The 23150-nt window shown below is 44.6% G+C and overlaps 1 protein-coding gene across 7 annotated transcripts in view; it reads left to right on the top strand.

The window, feature by feature from the left end:
- mybpc1 (myosin binding protein C1) overlaps positions 1-23150 on the top strand; it is a 134430-nt gene that overhangs the window by 29692 nt on the left and 81588 nt on the right. For 2 of the 7 annotated variants that reach the window (XM_078219537.1, XM_078219536.1), the window contains 6 exons: positions 6714-6818; positions 7334-7482; positions 12601-12718; positions 13847-13895; positions 18960-19019; positions 20771-20937. In XM_078219537.1, the coding sequence (XP_078075663.1) occupies positions 6714-6818; positions 7334-7482; positions 12601-12718; positions 13847-13895; positions 18960-19019; positions 20771-20937 (648 nt within the window). Of the gene's footprint in view, positions 1-761; positions 801-4627; positions 4670-6713; positions 6819-7333; positions 7483-12600; positions 12719-13846; positions 13896-18959; positions 19020-20770; positions 20938-23150 lie in introns of all 7 variants that reach the window. The other 5 variants (XM_078219532.1, XM_078219531.1, XM_078219533.1 and 2 more) reach the window with 5 other exon arrangements.

The raw sequence follows: 23150 nt of genomic DNA, 5'->3' as shown, positions 1-23150 counted from the left end.
CCCTCCTGCAAACTCCCCTCCAGGGGCCTGAAAAACTCCCCACTTAGTGTCTGAAGGATGCCAGGGTAACAGAAACAGGAAGCAAAAAGCAAATGCCCCTTTGTTAGACGTTCAGATATGCCATCTTGTTATCCTGTTGTAGAAATGGGAAAAATCCATTTTGAATTGTGACTTGGATTGATTTTGGTTGGTAGATTCATGGTGTGAGCTACAGTCTTGAACCATAGCACCTCATGTAATCTCCACACTTGGAACAAAATCACTTGACCAGGTCTGTGTGGCATTTAATGGAGTATTCATTAGTCCCATTTTCAATCCTCATGTGTGTGGCCTGTTTTGTGTCCATGTCCGTACATTGTGCAAAGTTTTTATTCAATTGTTGCTGTATCTTGCACACTGTGTGTTTGCAGAGAGAAAGGCAGAGGTTCCAACGACTGTACCCCACCCAGGTAATGCTTACCGAGTGAGAGAATGTGAGAGAGAGAGAGAGAGAGAGAGCAACAGTGTCTGTGTGTAAATAGCAATGAAAGAGTAAGAGAGAGAATGTGTGAAAGAGAGTGTATAAGAGAGAGAGAAAGAGAGAGTAAGAATGTCTGAGAGAGACCGAGAGGGTGTGAGTGAGTCTGATGTTGGGTTATTAAACAATACTACTGTAATGAGTAAATTTCTTAAAGGGTCTGTCTGTTTACACAAACTCTTTTTGATCCAAAATCTAATTAAACTGATGATGTGTTTTCCCAATGATAATTCTTTTCTTTTAGCAGAAATTCCTACTCTCCAACTGCCCAATGACTCCCAGGGTAAGTATGGTTATCAGGAATCAAGCCCTAACTGTACGACTAGGTGACAAAGCAAATGAGTAAAAAAGGACAGACTTTTTAAAAAACCTCTATATAACTTAGAGATGTGACCTGAAAAGCAAACCTTTCTTTCTCTGTCGTTGCTTTTTTAAACTTCAAAAAGTGATGGGACCCTCTACAGCCATTGTCGGTGCTAGGTAAATGCAGCAGCCAATCTGTACCGATCTGTGGTACAGTGTAGGACACACACTCACTTGCTGACTTGTCAACATTTTTCAAACACTTTACCACCAACTTGTTCTAAACAGAAAGCTGCTGTATTCTGTGTGGAAGCAAATAAAAATGTTTGAATCTCACAGGAGGAGGATCTGGTTTTCTAGGGAGCAACGGGAAGAGACAGGGCAGAGTGGAACAGGATAGCAGGGGACTGTTAGAGTGACAATATCTTTAAAAGCAAAAAAAAACACATTTCATGTAAGAAGTTTCTGATAAATGTCATTCAGATGAAGAATGTTCATAATTATTTGTAATGTGCATGTCATTGATATTTCATGCACTCTTGTCTACACAATACACTCAGATAAACACACACTGTCGCACACACGCTCTCTCTCACACACTCACTCTCTCACACTTTATCTCACATTCTCTCTCACTCACACACGCTCTCAATCTTTCTCGTGCATTCTCTCTCACTCTCCCTCACTCATTCTTTCTCATTCTCTCCCTCTCTCACTGTCACTCTCTCACTCTGCCTCACTTTCTCGCACATTCTCTCACTCTGCCTCACTTTCTCACACATTCTCTCACTCTGCCTCACTTTCTCACACATTCTCTCACTCTGCCTCACTTTCTCACACATTCTCTCACTCTGCCTCACTTTCTCACACATTCTCTCACTCTGCCTCACTTTCTCACACATTCTCTCACTCTGCCTCACTTTCTCACACATTCTCTCACTCTGCCTCACTTTCTCACACATTCTCTCACTCTGCCTCACTTTCTCACATGCTCTTACATACACACGCGGACTTACATAAACAGAATGTACACCAAAGCAAGCCAGTCTCTCATGCTGTGTTCACATGAACACTATTGTGGGGCAATTCCCCATTTACACAGCTCACCTTTCCTCATTGAAACTCTTCCAGGACAAACATGGAAGATAGGAGCAGGAGGAGGCCATTCGGCCCTTTGAGCCTGCTCCGCCATTCATCACAATTATGGCTGATCGTCCAACTCAATAGCCTAATCCTGCTTTCTCCCCATAACCTTTGATCCCATTCGCCCCAAGTGCTATATCCAGCCACATCTTGAGTACATTCTTTTAGAAATTAAAGATGTGAGCTTGTTCACATGCACCGAGCTGCTGTGCCAGTGTGTGAGTACCCATGTTACAAGCTGTAAACACTTAGGTAGGCTCCAGCTAATTGCAAATGTGCTCACAGGCTGCAAAGAGTATTGTCCTTTCAGCCTGTCTTGTGCAATGTCTCTCTATGTCTGACCTAATCCTGCGGTAGGATATTTCTGAAACTTCAACATGATCCAGAAATGGAAAGGACTTCGCCTTGACAATATTTCGATAGTTGAAACTTTCAAGAGTCATCCTGTGGTTAGATTGGTACCAAAGAGTCCAAGATTATTTTGTGCTGTTTGGTATTTCTGATCCTGACACGTTTCTAACACAATCATAGAATTATAGAATCCCTACAGTGCAAAAGCCTAAAGTGTCACACAAACTCAAAGGGAGAATGGACAAACTGACCAGCCTGGCTCTGAATAGCAGCAAACAGCACACTCCAGGACCCTGTCAACAAGAACATTTTAAATGTAGGAGAGAGGTTTCAGAGCCTGGGAACATTATTCACCTGCGAAATCATTAGCATGTGGAAAATGTCAATTGTCCCAAGATTCATTGCTGGCATAGATCTGATTGATTTCATTTATATATCACCCACTGAGACCCCTGCACATTCCACAGATCTTTACAGCCAATGAAGTACTTTGGAAGACTGGTCCCTATTGTAGTCTAAAGAAAAATCATCAACCAAGTTGTGCACAGCAAGCTCCCAGGACAACAATGAAGAAACGCCCCAGTCATCTTGTTTTTTTAGTAACGTTGGTTGAGGAATTTATTTTCCATCCTTAATTGCCCCTTGGGAAGGTGGTGGTGCCTTTCTGAACCACTGCACTCCCTGAGATGTAGGTATACCCATTAGGGAGGGAGTTCCAGGATTTTGACCCTGCGACAGTGAAGGAATGGTGATATATTTCCGAGTCAGGATGGTGAGTGACTTGGAAGGGAGCCTCCAGGTAGTGATGTTCCCAGGTATCTGCTACTCTTGTCCTTCTAGATGGTCGAGGGCATGGGTTTGGGAGTTGCTGTGCCAATCAAAAGGTTCAGCTAAGTAGGTGCTATCATTGGCTGGTAAAAGTTCGGAGCTGCAAACTGACCCTGGAGGTTAGGGAGGTAGTAATGCTGGAACACGTGAGGTCCGGGAGAAACAAGTGACTAATCACCAACCGGAGTAATGCTGTCGGAGCTGTCATTCCTCAGAGCCCACACCACGAAGGAGACAATTCTAAAGATGTGTACAAGAAGAGGAGGGTCTGCCCATTCAGAGGAAAATTTAACAGACTGATCAGAGCCAATTCTGTTTGGAAGACCAGTTTGAGATTGAAGCATTTCTTCACAGAAAAGCTGATGACTAATCAGATAGCTCTCTGGATAGATTAAATGAGGCAAAAATCCTGGAGTCATTCAACTGCGTGTTGTTCTGGTCACCACACTACCAGAAGGATGTGGAAGCTTTGGGGAGAGTGCAAAGAAGGTTCACTAGGATGTTGCCGGGTCTCGAGGGTGTTGGCTATGAGGAGAGGTTGAATAAACTAGGATTGTTTTCACTGAAAAGACGTAGGCTGAGGGGAGATCTGATAGAGCGCTACAAAATTATGAGAGGCACAGACAGGGAGGATAGTCAGAGGCTTTTTCTCCAGGGTGGAAGTGTCAATTACAAGGGGGCACAGGTTCAAGGTGAGAGGGGGAAAGTTTAAGGCAAATGTGCGGGGGAAGTTTTCCATGCAGAGAGTGGTGGGTGTCTGGAACGCGCTGCCAGAGGAGGTGGTGGAAGCAGGCACATTAGCAACATTTAAGAGGCGTCTGAATGGTTACAAAAATAGGGACGGAATAGAGGGATACGGACCGAGTAGGAAGGTTTTTTTCAAATTTAGTTAGGGCATCATGATCGGCACAGGCTTGGAGGGCCGAAGGGCCTGTTCCTGTGCTGCACTTTTCTTTGTTCTTTGTTCAACAAGGAGTTAGACGCCTTGAAGAGGGATGGTAAGTTTCATTTGCTGATTGAGCTAGATGGGCTGAATGGTCTCCCTCATTCCCAGAGCTTGCCTTGTGAGAAGCTCCATCTCCACATTTAGGAAACATTTGGTCTGTTAAGAAATGATGATTCTTCCACTGCCACAGATTGCAATCGGTTCCCATCAATCTGTGATCACTGGTGATTGTTTCCGTTGGGAATTTGCTTTGTGATGGACGAGGACTGATAACATTTTGTCCTATTACTAACAGAGTTTTGATCAGTTACGGGGAAAGGGCAAGAAAGTGGACGTGAGGAATGTCGGGATCAGCCCATGATCCTACTGAATGACCGAGCAGGCTTGAGAGGCTGAACGGCCTCCTCCTGTTCCCATTTTTTTATGGAAACCTTTGCATCCAATCCAGAATTTGCAACCCACTGTTAATCCCATGTTAATGCTGAAACTTCCTGTGTGTCTCAAAACTTCGCTTTGACCAGTATCTGTTTCCAAAACAGATGAAAAGCCTTCCGATTCTGCAATGGCCAGGAAAGATTCGGGTACGTCTGCTTCTGAACCACCTGACACGACACTTCACCACATTGCCAACATATACATCGATGCATTCCAGATTCTCACTGCTTGTATTTAAATTCTCTGTGGGTGCATTGCTGTTGAAATATGTTGGAGGTGTTGTAGATGGCAAACAATTCCTAGTGGCACTGATGCTGCAGGAATCTCACAGTGAGTCTGTCAAGCACCAACCACTGTCTCCCTCCCGCACAGTAGGAATCTCTTCTCCCCAACATCCCCCCCTAACCCCCTTGTTCTATCCCAGTTTCTTGACCCAATGTGTCATAGGCCTGGGAGGGACAGATCACCTCTGTCTACAGTGTCACATTTCAGAATGGTCCAGCAAGCCATCCCATTGTACAGGAAATGGGCAATAAATGGTGCTCATATCCAGTGAATGAATAAAATAAATTGTGAGGTTGGATGCCATATTTAAAAATGTGTGGAAGGGATACAGATGTTTGTGAATTATCCCAGCTGAGACAGGGCAGGCCTGGCCACTGCATAAATCTAAACCATCAGTATTCCCTACAATAGACTATGAAGGCTCACCAGAATTACTCTTCAGTTCACCCCCTGCACCTCCTGCACCCTCAGGCCCCCGCCCGATCCCCCACAGCAGCTGCAGAACTCAACTAAACTTCATTTTCCATCTTTTTCCATTCAGATGTTGTCATGGTCACAGGGTTTACAGTTCTCCAGACCTTGGGCTGTCTCTCTATCACTGAATCCTTCTCACTTGCTCAGAACTGAAACCAAATAATCACTGCAAAACAATGAATGATTGAGGCTAAAAAAGACAAGAGAATGTGAACGAATTGTGACCCATTCACGATTAATGCAATCTTAATAATCTTATTAAACTGCCTCCCTTAGCAATTGCCAAAGGGGCTTGTGGCCATTTCCCTTCGTTCTTTCCGAATTTCCCTTATTGTGGGCCTGGAGTCACCTATAGGCCAGACTGGGAAAGGGCAGATGTTATTAATGAGCCAGATGGGTTTTTACAATCGTTACATGTTCACCTAACCGCTCATGGTGTTGTGTTACAGTTCACTCACCAAGAGTCCGAGTTGCTGTGGTAACATACACTTTTATGCACGTGTTGTACTCTGGAGCTATGAATAGTGATTTCAAAGAGGCTCCAATATCCATCTACCAATGGCTGAGCAGGAATCACTTCCGCTCTTACCAATAGCCATTGGTGTGTTTGGAAGGATTTACAAGTTGATGCTTGACTTGTTTGGCTGCATGATAACCTCAACTTCCTTGGTCATCAAGTTGTGCAGTGGGACTTGTACCCAGAGCTTCTGGCTCAGAGGCAGGGACATGACCCACCACACCACAAGACCTCCTTCCAAAATGGATTTTAAGACTCTTCAAAATTCATCATAGGAACGGGAGACCCTTCAGCCCCTCGAACCTGTGCCACTATTTGATTAGATCATTGATGCCTTGTACCTTAACTCCATCTACTCTCAGTTCCATAGCCTTCCAAGCTTTTGAGCTTTTGACTCATGACAATGGCCACATTGAATTGTCACGTCTGTCTTTGCATCCCGACAGTCCATACCATCACATAAAGCCAGCTGCCATCTCTGAAACATTTAGCAATGTGCATTAACTGATGCACTAACAAATTGTTCACTCTGAACACAGAATCCCTTGCTTTGTTTTTGGTGAAAGAACGCATCGATATATATGTTGACAGTTGCCTTATGATTGTTGTCGTGTGAACTTCGAACCCATCATATCCCATTCAGGGTGTTGTCACATAACATGACATGGTCCTTTGTCAAACTGATTCCCTTCAACCACAATCCCATAAGTGTCCCAACAATCCATAACCAACGTTACCTTGACTGCAACAAATTGGAACTGTGTCCTATCCCATCCTAACCTGTGTTTTAACAGCACGATTTGGAGAGCACGGAATGAAGAAAGCACAATAAAGCAGAAAGGAATATCTCAGCGTTAAAGATGTGCAGAGAGCAGATTCTAACCTGTGGTTTTGTTTGTTTTATGGCTGAGCAGTCTGGTCCTGTGGAGAAGCAGCCACAGAGGAACTGGCTAAACTTGACGACTCAAATCGGTCGACTCTGTTCGTTGAGAAACCTCAGAGTGGGACTGTCACCGTTGGTGAGTTTAAAATCTTACCCAGTGCTAGATAACTTTGCAAGGGGAGCCATGATGTGGAGATGCTGGTGTTGGACTGGGGTGGGCGCAGTAAGAAGTTTCACAACACCAGGTTAAAGTCCAATAGGTTTATTTAGAATTACAAGCTTTCGGAGCGCTGCTCCTTCATCAGGTGAGTGGAGAGTTGGGTTCACAAACACGGCGTATATAGGCCAAGCCAAAATTGCAAGATAATGGTGGGAATGCGAGTCTTTTCAGGTAATCAAGTCTTTACAGGTACAGACAGTGCGAGTGGAGAGAGGGTTAATCACGGGTTAAAGAGGTGTGAATTGTTTCAAGCCAGGACAGTTAGTAGGATTTTGCAAGCCCAGGCCAAATGGTGGGGGTTACACATAGTGTGACATGAACCCAAGATCCCGGTTGAGACGGCCCTCGTGCGTGCGGAACTTGGCTATGTAGAAAGCATCTGCTCCAAACTTACCCTTCTTAACATCAGGTTGCTAATGCCTTCTTTAAAGGTGAGGACATTACCTTTGTGGCAAAGATTGAAGCCAAGGACCTTCTGCGGAAGCCAAATGCCAAATGGTTCAAGGGGAAATGGCTGGACCTTGCAAGCAAGGCAGGAAAACATCTGCAGCTGAAGGAATCCTTCGACAGAATTACCAGGGTAAGGAACACACATTTTTTTGAAATGGTTCCTGCTTTTTGTTTTATGTCTTCTCATCAAACACTTGCTTCGTGATTTCAGCAAGATTCCAGAGGTGACCTTGCAGCCTCAGTGTCAGTCGTGGCTCAGTGGGAATCTGTCTCGCCCCTGCGTCAGGTGTTATGAGGGTTCAAGACCCACTCCACAACTGGAATACAAAATCTAGACTTACATTTGATGCACAACAGGGGAGTGAGTGCAGGGGGGCTCAGACATTAGATGTTAAACCAAGGCTCTGTCTGCACTCCCAGGTGGGCTTAAGAGATCCAATGGCATTGTTTAACAGGACAATTTCCCCTGGGGTCCTGGCCAATACTTATTCACAGTAAGGAGTCTAACAACACCAGGTTAAAGTCCAACAGGTTTATTTGGTAGCAAACGCCATTAGGTTTCGGAGCGCTGCTCCTTCGTCAGGTGAGTGGGAAATCTGCTCATAAACAGCAAACAGGGCATATAAAGACACAAACTCAATTTACAGAATAATGAATAATGATTGGAATGCGAGTCTTTACAGATAATCAAGTCTTAAAGGTACAGACAATGTGAGTGGAGAGAGCATTAGCACAGATTAAAGAGATGTGTATTGTCTCCAGACAGGACAGCCAGTGAGACTTTGCAAGTCCAGGCAAGTTGTGAGGGTTACAGATAGTGTGACATGAACCCAAGATCCCGGTTGAGGCCGTCCTCATGTGTGCGGAACCTGCTATCAGTCTCTGCTCAGCGACTCTGCGCTGTCGTGTGTCGTGAAGGCTGCCCTGGAGAACACTTACCCGAATATCATTTGGCCTCTGATATTCGGGTAAGCATTCTCCAAGGTGGCCTTCACGACACACGACAGTGCAGTCGCTGAGCAGAGACTGATAGCGGGTTCCGCACACATGAGGACGGCCTCAACTGGGATCTTGGGTTCATGTCACACTATCTGTAACCCTCACAACTTGCCTGGATTTGCAAAGTCTCACTGGCTGTCCTGTCTGGAGACAATACACATCTCTTTAACCTGTGCTAATGCTCTCTCCACTCACATTGTCTGTACCTTTAAGAGTTGATTAGCTGTAAAGACTCGCATTCCAATCATTATTCATTATTCTGTAGATTGAGTTTGTGTCTTTATATGCCCTGGTTGCTGTTTATGAGCAGATCTCCCACTCACCTGACGAAGGAGCAGCGCTCCGAAAGCTAGTGGCGTTTGCTACCAAATAAACCTGTTGGACTTTAGCCTGGTGTTGTTAGACGCCTTACTGTGTTTACCCCAGTCCAACGCCGGCATCTCCACATCAATATTTATTCAACCAACATCACCAACAGTTTATCCGCTCAACATCACTTTGCAGTTTGTGGGAGCTTGCTCTGTGCTAATTGGCTGCCATTTTTCCCAATTTGCCAGAGTCGCTACACTTCAAAAATACTTCATTGGCTGGGGTGGATGGTGGGGTAGATGGTGGGGCAGTGATAATGCTATCGGACCATTTACCCAGGGGCTCAGGCTATTGTTCTGGGGACGTGGGATCAAATCTCACCACGGCAGTTGGTGGAATTTAAATTCAGTTAATAAAATCTGGAATTGAAAGCTAGTCTCAGGAAAACCCATCTGGTTCGCAAGTGTCCTTTAAGGAAAGAAATCTGCCATCCTTGCCTGGTATGGCCTGCATGTGAGCCCAGACCTATAACACTGTGGTTGATTCTTAAGTAGTCTGGGAAACCAAGGACAATTAGGGATGGGCAATAAATGCTGGCCTTGTTATTGTTGCCCACACCTTATGAAAGAATAAAGGAAAGAAAAGCCTTTTGGGATGGATTATAAGGTGCTTTATAAAGCAAGTCCTTCTCAGTGGAAAGGTCGATGGCATCAATTGTTTTATGGACTCCATTTTAACTCCAAACTGTGGCGTGGAAGTTAACATTTCACGTCCAGCCTAGAGTGAAGGTCTGAGCCTGGAGGAAACAGTGCTCTGCTTTCACCCAGAGGGAGATCCAGCACTCAATCAAGACTGATTTTATGAAGCCAGTCTCTCATTGAGAAGCTTGTGCCATTGGGTGCAGTATTGGTAACTCGGGGAGTCAAGACCTATAGGTCTCTCTTATTGTCCATTCTCGGGACTGGTATGTCCCTGACAAGGATGGTATTTATTGCCCATCCCTAGTAGTCCCAAACTAGGCCATTTCAGAGGGCAGTTAAGAGTTAACCACATTGCTGTGGCTCTGGAGTCACATGTAGACCAGACCAGGTAGGAACGGCAGATTTCCTTCCCTAAAGGACATGAGTGAACCAGATGGGTTTTTCGAACAATCGACAATGGATCATCAGTAGATTTTTAATTTCAGATTTTTTAATTAAATTCAAATTCCACCCTCTGCCATCGTGGGATTCGAACACAGGTCCCCAGAACATTAAAGTTTATTCATTTATTAGTCACAAGTAAGGCTTATATTAACACTGCAATGAAGTTACTGTGAAATTCCCCTAGTCGCCACACTCCAGCGCCTGTTCGGGTCATTGCACCTAACCAGCACGTCTTTCAGACTGTGGGAGAAAACCGGAGCACCCGGAGGAAACCCATGCAGACATGGGGAGAACATGCAGACTCCGCACAGACAGTGGCCCAAGCCGAGAATCGAACCCGATTCCCTGGCGCTGTGAGGCAGCAGTGCTAACCACTGTGCCACCGGGCCGCCCCTTTATTATCTGAGTTTCTGGATTAATAATCTAGAGATAATACCACAAGGCCATCGCCTCCTCATTTATCATGAGGTATCACGAGTATCAGTGCTTGGGCCTCAGTTATTTACAATCTATATCAGTGGAAAAAGGTTACCATGACAGGGGGTGTTTGAGAGAACCCTATACCCCTGCCCCAACCCATCACACTGTCCACTGGGAGAATCCATCCCCTTGTGGAATTGATGGCTTTTGTCTCTGTCATTGTTGACCCTTCAGGGAGGCTCATCCCTGCTGGCACACCGGCCTGAAGAGACCACCAGTGCCAGAATTTCCAGGACATGTCGGGAATTCCTCCGAGATGCAAAACGCGTGTGGATGGACAACTTGTTCCCTGCAAGGGAAATTGGGCCGGAACTTAAACTGGCTGGGGTCAGATTCTTCCCCCATTTCCAGATCCCCAAAAAGCAATCGGACTCCTCTTTCCACCCCAACCAGCCTCTTACCCCCCCACCAAGCCCAGCCCCCTCAGTGCCCGTTGTAACCCAGTGGGTTCCAGAAAACCACCGATGTTCCCTCACCTCAATGACTGCCAAAGTGAAAGTGCATGTTATCTGCCAGCCCATTCCATGCAGATGCCCTGATCCTGTGGGGATTCCGTGGATTCTAATTGTGTTTCATATCTGTAGAGCACAGTATTTTAGGAGGTTGTACCTTTAGCTATTTGTGGCACTTTGCTATTCTCTGAATAATCTTTGCCAAGTTCATGCTGTTGTGTATTAATCTCAGCTGTTGATGTGAGACACCATAAAAGGACCTTTGGAATTATTTGACCAAGGGATGAATTTCAGACATACTGGGCTATTTTTAAATTAGCTGTGACCCTGATGTCATCGACTGTATGCCAATTCTCTTTGGTACGCGTTGTGGAGCACGTTTTCCAGTTTTCATCCTGTAACTATCCCCATCAGATACTCCTCCCATTCCAGGTATTAGCTTTGTAAACTTTCTCTGAACTGGGATGAAGAAAGACTTTTACAGAGCATGTGGTTAGGATCTTTTTTGATTTGATTTATTATTGTCACATGTATTGGGGACACAGTGAAAAGTATTGTTTCTTGCGCGCTACACAGACAAAGCATACCGTTCATAGAGAAGGAGAGGAGAGAGTGCAGAATGTAGTGTTACAGTCATTGTTAGGGTGTAGAGAAAGAATTAATTGCCTGTGAGTGTGGTGGAGGCAGATTTAGTTTTGCCTTTCAAAAGGGAATTCGATAATTATCTGAAGGGTAAAGGTTTTTTAGGGCTACACCAAAAAGACACCGTAAAACTAGATGAGTTGCTCTTGAAGACAACCAGCACAGACATGACAGGCCTGATGGCCTCCTTGTGTGCTGTAACCATTGTATGATTTTATAATTCATTCTAACCCTAACTCTAACCTTCAACTTCCTACTCAGTCAAAATACTTTTCCACCCTACCCCCTCCAAATATCTTCAATATTACATAGAACACAGGGGTTGGGAGCAGGAGGAGGCCATTTGGCCCTTTGAGCCCATCCTGCCATTGGAAAAGATCATGGCTGATCTGATTGTGGTTTCATCTCCACTTTTCTGTCTGCCTCCCAAACCCTTTGACCCTCTTGTCTAACAAAAATCTGTCTAACTCAACCTTGAATATATTCAACGTCCTCCACTGCCCTCTGGGTAAACATAGAAACGTAGAAGATAGGAGCAGAAGGAGGCCATTCGGCCCTTCGAGCCTGCTCCGCCATTCATTACAGTCATGAGTGATCATCCAACTCAATAGCCTAATCCTGCTTTCCCCCCATAACCTTTGATCCCATTCACCCCAAGTGCTATATCCAGCCGCCTCTTGAATACATTCAATGTTTTGGCATCAACTTCTTCCTGTGGTAATGAATTCCACAGGCTCACCACTCTCTGGGTGAAGAAATGTCTCCTCACCTCCGTCCTAAATGGTCCAACCTGAATCCTCAGACTGTGACCCCTGGTTCTGGACTCCCCCCACCATCGGGAACATCCTCCCTGCATCTACCCTGTCTGGTCCTGTTAGAATTTTATAAGTCTTATAAGGAAGGGAAGTTTTATCATTAAAAACAAATGTGTTCAAAATTTTTTGTTTGAATTATTTCGACGTCCTCCTGATATTAATATTACTTCTTAACATCTGGACAGTCCTGAGCAATGCTGAAGAATTGATAACCGTAAAACCTGCGATCCTGATTCCCTCCCAGCCTCCCCCCCCCTCCCAGCCCCTCCCCCCCCCCCCTCCCCCCCCCCCACCCACCCCCATCTCCCCCCCCCCCCCCCCCCCACCCCCATGTAATGAACTGGCTCCGTAAGATCCACCTTTCTCACAGGTTACTCGTTACGGCAAAATTACTTCTTATTCGCAGATTCACACCTTTGAAATGCAAATTATCAAAGCCAAGGAGAATTATGCCGGAAACTATCGCTGTGAAGTAACATGGAAGGACAAATTCGACAGTTGTATTTTCGACCTGGAAGTCATAGGTGAGTTTTTTTTTTAACTCTAAGTTTTTTAACTCTCCTGTGTAGCTCATGGGCAATCCTAAACTATATCCATAGAAACATAGAAGATAGGAGCAGGAGGAGGCCATTCAGCCCTTCGAGCCTGTTCCGCCTTTCATCGCGATCATGGCTGATCGTCCAACTCAATAGCCTAATCCTGCTTTCTCCCCATAACCTTTGATCCCATTCACTCCCCAGTGCTATGTCCAGCCGCCAAAACATTGAATACATTCAATGTTTTGGCATCAACTACTTCCTGTGGTAATGAATTCCACAGGCTCACCACACTTTGGGTGAAGAAATGTCTCCTCACCTCCGTCCTAAATGGTCTACCCTGAATCCCAGACTGTGAGCCCTGGTTCTGGACACCCCCCACCATCGGGAGCATCCTTCCTGCATCTACCCTGTCTAGTCCTGTTAGAATTTTATAATTCTCTATGAGATCCCCCTCATTCGTCTGAACTCCAGCGAAAACAATCCTAACCTTGTCAATCTCTCCTCATACATCAGTCCCGCCATCCCCAGAATCAGCCTGGTAAACCTTCGCTGCACTCCCTCGAGAGCAAGAACATCCTTCCTCAGAAAAGGAGACCAAAACTGCACACAATATTCTGGGTGTGGCCTCACCAGAAATAGCAGCCATTCGGTCTCGCAAGCTTGTGCTCTGCCATTGGACAAGATCATGGCTGATCTTCCATCACAATTCCATCAGCCCCAACTATCCCCAAAACCTTTAATTCCCTTAGAACCCAGAAGTCTATCAACCTCTATCTGCACAAACCTGGGGAAGTGAAAGGCTCGCCAGTGTGCGACTGTGGCCACCCAGAACAGACCACAGGAACATGTGATAACTCAGTGCCCAATTCACAACTACAAAGGGGGCATCACAGCGATACACCGCGTTACTGTACCTTGTGAAGCGCTGCCTTCTCCAAAGATAGCGACTGTACCCAGAACCTAATCCGTGTAACCAGAGTCCGTGCATTAACCCTTTAAGGCATAGTGATTTAAAAAAACACAAATTCTTCTGGAATGTTCATAGTCTTTGAAGATGAGCCAGTTTCTGTGATTCAAGTGTTTATGACAATCTCATTGGAATTCCTTTTGCAGAGGCCCCGGAGGTTCAGCAGATTGATATCCGTGCTGCCTTTAAACGCAGGTAAATACAATAAAACCTCTGTTACACCCACGCCTTCCTTCCCTGTGCCCCGATCCTTGTTCATTAATACAATATTCAGACCACTTTGTAAATCCTCGAATCTTACAGAAGGTCACTGGTCCCAGCACTTTAACCTTCCCTGGTTATTTCCCCATAACCTTGCAACTTTTTCCTTTCCTACATTGTATTGTATGGAATTCTGAATGCAAAGACAGGTCAATAAGTTCAACAGGTCTGTGACAGTATTTATGTTCCACACCAGCCTCCTCCCACCTTACTCCCATCAGTATAGCCTTATGTTCCTTTCTCCCTCATATATTTATTTATCTCCGCCTTAAGCACATCTATATACTATTCATCTCAACCACACCATGTGCCAGCAAGCCTTGTGTTCTATGTCTTTTTTAAGTATGTATCTAATTCCCTTTTGAAAGTTCCTATTGAATCTGCTTCCACCGTCCTTTCAGACAGTGTATTCCAGATCATAACACCTCACTGTGTAAAAAGAAATTGTCCTCATAGCCCCTCTGGTTCATTCACCACCTAAAATCTGTGTCCTCGGGTGACTGGTCTACCCACCAGCGGAAACAGCTTCTCCTTCTCTTACTCTATCAAAACTCTTGTGGATAATTGTTTGCAAGCTGCATATCATCCGGGTCTATCTGGTGAAATAGTCACGGCTCCAGCAGAAACCTCCGCAAGTTTGAAGCAAAATTGCATGTTGTGCTTTTGGGGGTATCAGATGTGAGGGGATGTTTCCTTTAAGAGATTCAATGCTTGCAGACAATAAAGGCAACTTCGTTGTGAAGTTTTTGAGTTTGGTAAATTTTCTTTGGTGTTTTGAGAGCCACGTGAATATCACTGTGGTTAGTGCTGAGATTGTCAAGCACTTGTGAAGGAAAGGAGGTCTTGGGGTTTAAGTTTATTTCTTTTGAATAACAGGGGAATTAAAGCCAACAATTGCTATTTACAAGGTTTTTTTTACAAATACGTAGGAACAGAAGGAGGCCATTCAGCCCCTCAGGCCTGTGCCATTCTATTAGATCATGGCTGATTTTGTACCTCAACTTGACTCAGTCATCTTCCTTTCAGATGGTTCCCTGGGGGTTGGCAGGGTAGCAATTGAGGGGTTGTTTTCCCTGGTTGGGAAATCTAGGACATAGGACAACTAGTCTCAGGTTAAGAGTCATTTAGCCGAGGAGAAATGTCTTCTTTCAGAGGGTTGTGAATCTTTGGAATTCTCAAAGGGATGTAGCTGCTTCATTGTTCAGTATATTCAAGGTTGAAATAGAGTTTTATTCTCTCAGAGAATCAAGGGAGTGTGCAGAAAAGTGAAGTTGAGGCAGAAGATCAGCCATGATCGTATTGAATGGCAGAGCAGGCTCGACAGGCCATCTGGTCTACTCCTACTTCTTATGTTCTTATGCCTTTATATCCAATATTCTATCCACCACAGTCTTGAAAATTTCAACTGAGTGCCCGATTTCCACTATCCTCTGGTTCCTGATTTCAGTCCACATTCATTCCAGCTCTGGAGAACTAGTCGCTCACGCTCAGCCTGGGAACCGTCAGAGAGGGTGGAGTAAACAGCAAAGGTATCATGGTGACCGGAAGTGATGAGTAACCATAAAGATGACAGAAGAAGAGGTGGACCCCAAGGTTGTTGGATCAAATCCATCTACAAGAGCAGTGATGGCCGCAACACACAAAAAGCCTGAAACTTATGCTTTTACTCAGAGGTGTCAAGATAGTTGCTACAAGATGTGGGTGCACTTAATCTGGAAGTGAAGACTCCCAGCTATCGCACAAATTGCTGCCTCCTTGGAAGGGTGGCATTCTGGGATATACTATATGGTGAAGGAGAAAGGCACGAGGATGTAGACTCGGGATCTGAAGAGATGTCTGAAGCAAACACCGCCACATTGGAAAAATAAATCAGTTCCCAAGTACAACTTCAATCTTATCATGTGATGTTGGAGGATCATAGGATTTCTTGAGGTCAAAATTCAATAAAACGGGATTGGAAATAATTCTGAAAAACCTTAATCCTGAGATGTTCCAAATATCCAAAAGGGAGGGGTTGGTCCAGACACTATTGTGATATTCAAATAATATCACAATATGATTTGAATTAGAAGGTACATGATTGTCCCCCCTTCAGTTCCCAAATATCTCACTGGTCCACTGGCAACTAAGTTGGAAAGGGAATGATATGTTGATCTAGGGTAGAAAACAAATTGCCAAACATTCTTCGTGTGAATCTGAGCCAAATGTGCAGGAGGATTCATGAGGAACCGTGTGAAAGTTAAATGAAGAATCCCATCAATGAGAAAGTGTCCATCGCTTGCACTAAAGCAGTGAAAGGCAACCGTGTGTCCAGGGCAGCGACTGACAGGGGCGAGAACAAGATGAGCAACCATCTACAGCGAGACCTGGAGAGATTTTCATTGGTTGTTGGGTGGATTTTGGTTCTTGTGGAATAGAGATCACAGGAAATGTATCCTAGAAAGAGGCCATTCAGCCCACCGTGCCCCAGTTTGTAAAAGAAGGGTTATCCAGCCTGATCCCACCTTCCTGCACCAGGACTGGAGTCCTGACAACAAGGCTCTTCAAGTAAACATTGAAGCACTCTCCCTCGGATGCCAAAGGGTTTTACTTTTCTGATCAGCCAGCCATGTGAGACTGTCAAAGGTCTTGCTAAAATCCATGTTGACACTTCCTTCACATCAAAAGTTAAAAGTTTATTTATTAGTCTCAAGTAAGGCTTACATTAACACTGCAATGAAGTTACTGTGAAATTCCCCTAGTCACCACACTCCAGCTCCTGCTCGGGTCAATGCACCTAACCAGCATGATGTCTTTCGGACTGTGGGAGGAAACCAGAGCACCTGGGGGAAACCCACGCAGACACGGGGAGCACGTGCAAACTCCACACAGACAGTGACCCAAGCAGGGAATTGAACCCGGGTCCCTGGCATTGTGAGGCAGCAGTACTAACCACTGTGCCATCGTGCCACCCAACCCCACTTGTCACCTCCTCAAAAAATACAAGTTAAAATAACTGGTTATAATGACACCTTTCCTTCCTTTTTAAGCTATGGTACAATGTTGGCATTGTACCCAACCCTCTGGCAGCACTGCTGTCATCAGGGAGGACTGAAAAATGGTCAGAAGCTCCACAATTTCCTCTCTTGCTTCTTTTAGCAACCTGGGATATATTTCATGCGTGCGTGGCAACTACCACCTTCCAAAGATGTCAAACGCTTTGATATATCCTCTCTTACAACCTTTGAAATGTTTAGTTCATCTGATGTTACACACAATAATGGTCTGGTTTTTGGCTGGTGGGTGGGTGGGCTTTGATTGGCTGTTCTTGTTTAACAGTGCTGGCCTGGGTGCCCGATGGCATGTACTGGCCTCGAATAACTTTATTTCTTTGATGACCTACAGAACCTGCAAGTTCATCTCTAAGATGTTTATTATTTTGTCTTCTTTCAATCATAGGGCTGCACCAGTAAGGTAAGGAGGTCCTTCATCATTCTACGTTACGGTACCCTTGGAGAAGGAGATAAACTCCTTATCCTTCTTATCTTTACCTGGATCGCATGAGAGAGACCTACATATACTTTATGTGTAATCTTCAGTTTATTTAACAATTCCACCAGCATCTTGTGTCTTGCCTTTCCCTGGATTGGTGGTTAAAGGGACTGTATGTTTAAATTGATGTTCCTACCCAGTGTGTACCCGAATGAATTCTTAGCCGCACCGTGCGGAGATTAACCTGGAATTGCCAGATGCTGCGGAAGGCAAATCATCTCAACTCTTCAATCTTGAAACGACAAGGTTCTCCTGCCTTGTCGCTAACCAGTCCTTGGTTATTGAATGCAATGTTCAACCCATGTGCTCCAAGCCTGTGCATCGATGAATTAGACTTCAAGCAGTGTTGTTCCAAACAGGTTTCTGATTGTAAATCTTTATTGGTTAGCAAGTGGGTTGGTTCACTAATCTTACTAATTCTTCAACATTTAATTATCATAAAGTCTGGATTCTAAGTACCTGTCCCAATCTTGTTTATCACTTTCTCCTGCTATGTGGAAATCCTAAAAAACAAACAGATGTAACTTATACACCAGAGTTTATGATAAATGTTGGGTAAATATTGCACAAATCTATCCAATTAATGTCACATCACTCTGATGACCTCTTATCATACTATTACCAATTAACACATGGACACAGTGTGATGCTGTGGCCAGTTTGCTGAATGTTGTTCTTGATTGCTCGAAGGTATTTCTTGATCGAGGGTGTTGCGTCTTTGAGTCGATCAAAGATCATTCATGATCGTCAGTGAGAATGTCATGAATTTCTGTGGGTGATCTGCACATGGACATCATAAATAATCCACCCAACTGGCTCATGGGCTCAAAGCTTGGCCTGAGTAATCACCAGGCTCCTTCTCAATCCCTGGATCATTGATAGCCACAATTGAAATGGATGGGCCCGTCACATCACTAGAAACAAATAGCTCCTCAAAACATCTTAAACCAGAGTCCCCAAATATCAAATGAAAGTTCATGAGCCACAGGATGGTGTAGGATGATGATGATGTTCCATTTTTGTACAAATGTGCATGCCAAGTTAATTCTCCAAATCTGAACAGGCACAACACCTGGAATTCAGGTGCTTACAAATACTTTCATTTATGTTTTGGAAAGTTATTTATTGAAAACGACTGGATTCCAAGAGTTGAAGACCACCTTTGGACTTCGCTGGATTTGGAAGCTGTGCATTGCAACTCGTCTAATTTGGAATTTGATTTAAGTTTGAATTATTCACCAGCCACGTGCTGTTTTTATTTTCTGATTCTTTGCATCGTGTGAGCTTAAAGGAGTCGCTAATTTTAGAAATCTTCTCATTTACTTCTCTCTTTGGCACTCAAACGGTGTAGCAACCGAGATGTGACGGAGCTTGTGGAGATCAATGAACCCTTTATTTATTCGTATTGTGATTTCTCTTTGACCTGATACTAAAAAACCTCAATCTTTTTCCTTTCTCTGTTAAAAGTGGGGGTGAAGGACAAGATGATGCAGGAGAACTCGATTTCAGCGGATTGCTAAAACGCCGGTAAGATATCTCAGTGTCAGTAAACTACAGGTACTATTTTGGTAACCCTCATTTTTTTTGGAATTTTTTATTTGAAACTTGAAGAATGGTGTGAAGCATTGGAAGGATTTGTGCGAGTGTTTAACAGCCTGGTAGGGTGGCATTATCATTATTGTTGTACGGTCACACTCTTCGCTTGGACAACAGTGTGGAGTAGTGGGAGGAATCTGTCTCACAATCTCGGTATTAACAATCCTTCCATGGACATAAGAAACCAAAACAACTGATCGGGAATTTAGTGAGAGTTGCATAGGCTCCCGTGACACACACATTGAAGGGTGGAGGGGGCATCCACACCAACTGGACATGAGTGAACTGCTGGATGTAAACCCAGAATTCCAAGGTGGAATTTTGGGACTGTCTGGAGCAGGGTCCAAGTCCTGAGACCTTGCATGTCAAGGGGTGGCTATAGGCTGGCCCCATCATGGACAGCTGCTGAGAAACACCCTTGTCGTAGCTAAAATCTAATTGCTACCATGTTGCAAGCTCACCCGGAGACTTGGGAGGAACTTGCCTTCAGAGAAATGAAAAAGAGAGAAGAAGCAGATTGTCCAAAGTCAGGCAGTGGACCCATCATTAAATTAAGCTGCTTGAAATCAACCTTTAAGACAAAGCTTTGTTAATGCATCTCTCGACCATTTAGTGAGGTTAAAGATCAGTTTTAACACACATCATATTCCATCAGCATTGGTACAGGCATCACAGTCCCAGAAGCTGGTGATGATTTAATCGGAGGGTCACCACACCCCCGGCAAGGGACAAGGTTGAGAAGGCGGAGCCTTCATGAATGACCTCAGCCAGTACCCGGCGTTGCTCTGCATCATGAACCAGCTGCCCAGCCAAACGAGCTAAACCAACTCCCTCCATCAGCATTAACATGGCACCAATGACACAAAGCAGGAGCGACCTGGTCACCCAGCCTTGTTTAACTCATCCTGTTAATTTGAGAGAGAGGGAAGAATGGCAAATATCAACACTTGTCTAAAGTGTAAGATCCCAGCTCACTGAAACTATCGAGATAACCAAACTGCTTCAACCTGGGCACTAATCTGGTGGCCTTCCACTGCACCCTTTCCAAAACCTCAATATTACCAAAGTGAACACAGTATTCTAACTGAAGCCTAACCAAGGGCTTTTATAAGGACAAACAGAATTTGTCTTGTAATGAATTGTCCTATAAATACATCTTAGCACCCAACTGAATCTGGAACAAATGTTTTTATATAGCATCTTTCACAGCTTGGGGCTTTTTCAGAGTACTACATAACCAATGAGAATATGGAATAGTCCATTCAGCCCTTCAAACTCGGTGGTGATCTTTCAGAGATCCATGCACCAGAATTTTTAGAAAACGCCAAAACATCCCACAGCTATTGACAAGAGTGTCCTCAAACATATTTTACACAGAGCCACATGGAGAGACAATAATATTGGTGGGTGGTCAGTAAGGTAGATCTTAAACAGCACGTTATAGGACCAGAGAGGGGGGAGAGGTTTAAGGAGGGAATGCCAGAGCCTTGGGCTCAGGCACCTTAAGGTGCAGCCGTCACTGGTCAGGCAATGATAATCAGAGATTCCCAAGGCACTGGGATTGGAGGGGTGCAGAGATCTGATGGCTGGAGGAGGTTACAGAGAAACAGAGGGAGCGAGACCATGGAGGGTTCGGAACCCAGGAATTGAAAGTCGTGTTTGAACGATATTTTTATTGTCAGGGCGATGAAGGAAGAAAGCACGGAACCTGAAATTGACGTTTGGGAGTTGCTGAAAAATGCTCAGCCAAATGAGTACGAGAAAATAGCTTTTGAATATGGAATCACTGACCTCCGGGGTTTACTGAAACGCTTGAAGAGGATAAAGCGGGAAGAGAAAAAAAGTGCCGGCAAGTATCTCTCGCGGTCAGGTTACAGGATCTCTACTTCATTTTTCCATTGCCGCAATGAATAAATCACAGAACAATACAGCACTGAAGGAGGCCATTCAGCCCATCATGCTCTCTTCGAAAGAGCTATCCAATTTAGTTAGCACTGCTGCCTCACAGCGCCCGGGACCCGAGTTCAATTCCGGCCTCGTGTCACTGTTTGTATGGAGTTTGAACCTTCTACCCGTGTCTGCGTGGGTTTTGTCCAGGTGCTCTGGTTTCCTCCCACAGTCCAAGAATGTGCGGGTTGGGTTGACTGGCTATGATAAATTGACCCTAGTGCCAGGGGGATCAGCAGGGTAAATATGTGCGGTTACGGGGATAGGACCTGGGTGGGATTATGGATGGTGCAGACTCGATGGGCCGAATGGCCTCCTTCCGCATGTAGGGATTCCCACCCCACCCACCCCCACCGCCCCCCAAACCCTGCTGTTTCCCTAAAACCCTACAGTTTTTCTCTCTTTCCAATTCCCTTTTGGAAGTTACTATTGAATTCCATTCCTCTGCCCTTTCAGGCAGCGCAGAAGCTCACTGCATAAAAATAAAAATTCTCCTCATCTCCTCCTCGGGTTTTTTTGTTCATTGTTTTAAATCCATGTCTTCACCCAAGTGCCAATTGAAACACTTTCTCCTGATTTACTCTATCATAACACCTCATAGCTTTCAAATCTCTGTCCAATCCTTCCCTCGCTGCCTTTGCTGTAGTGCGACCACTCCCAGGTTCTCCAGCCTCCCCACGTAACTAAAGTCCTTCATCCTTGGAAATTCTCTTTCACGCCCTCAGCAAGAATAATCACATCCTGCCTACAACATTGTGTTATGAACTGTCTTACATTGTAACTTTGTTCTTTGGTAGTTTTGCAGAGAGTAACGTATAGCAGGGGACTGAATTTATTAACTGGTATTAATTGGGACGATCAGGATTGATTTTAACTCTACCTGCCCGATGGAAACCTGGCAGGTGGACAGTTTAAAGTGAGTAGGTTACTTACCCTCAAAGAAGCCAGTGTAAACCTGTGAGGGCCTGCTGGTAGATTAGCAGCCCACTTAAAAAACAGAAATTAACATAGACACATAGAAAATAGGAGCAGGAGGAGGCCATTCAGCCCTTCGAGCCTGCTCCACCATTCATTATGATCATGGCTGATCATCCACCTAAATAGTCTGATCTCACCTTCTTCCCATATCCTTTGATATCCTTCACCTCAAGAGCTATATCTAACTACTTCTTGAAAACATTCAATGTTCTGGCCTCAACTCAATCTGTCTTCCTGTTTTTGCTCCCAAAGTGGATAAACTCACATTACCCACATTATACTGCATCTGCCATGCATGTGCCCAACACAACTTGTCCAAATCACATTTAAGCATCTCTGCATCTTCCTCACAGCTCACCCTCCCACCTAGCTTTGTGTCATCTGCAAATTTAGAGATAATACATTTTGTTCCCTCATCTAAGTCATTAATATACATGATGAATATCTGGGGTCCCAGTGCTGATCCCCGCGGTACCCCACCAGTCACTACCTGCCATTCGGAATAAGACCTGTTTATTCCAACTCTTTCCTGTCTGCCACCAGTTTTCTATCCCTCTCTATACACGTCCCCCAATCCCAAGCGCTTTAATTTTACACTCTTATATGAGACTTTGTCAAAGCCTTCTGAAAGTAAAATTAACCACATCCCTCATCAACTCGACTCGTTACATCCTTGAAGCAAATAAAAAGTATTCTTCCTATAAAAACAACCCAAAATCATACCCAGTACTCCAACCATGGCCTAAAGTCTCTCACTCTAGTACTCTATTCCTCTATTTATAAAACCCCAAATCACAGAATGGTCACAGCCCAGAAGAAGGCCATTCTGCCTGTCCTGTCTGCATTGGCTCTCCATGGAGCCCTGCACATTCTTCATCTTCAGATAATAATGCCCTCTTGAATGCCTTGATTGAACCTGCTTCCACCACACTGACAGGCAGTGCATTCCAGACCCTAATCACTCACTGCATGAAAAAGTTCTTCCTTGTGTCCCCTTTGCTTCTTTTGCCAATTACCTTAAATCTGTGTCCTCTGGTTTTCAATCCATTCACCAATGGGAACAGTTTCTCCCTACATATACTGTCCAGACCCCTCATGATTTTGAACACCTCGATCAAATCTTCTCCTAACCTTCAT

Source organism: Mustelus asterias, chromosome 9 (assembly GCF_964213995.1).
Source record: "Mustelus asterias chromosome 9, sMusAst1.hap1.1, whole genome shotgun sequence".
Lineage (NCBI taxonomy): Eukaryota > Metazoa > Chordata > Chondrichthyes > Carcharhiniformes > Triakidae > Mustelus > Mustelus asterias.
Note: the sequence above shows the minus strand (reverse complement) of the source record. Positions and strands in the feature narration are given on the sequence as shown.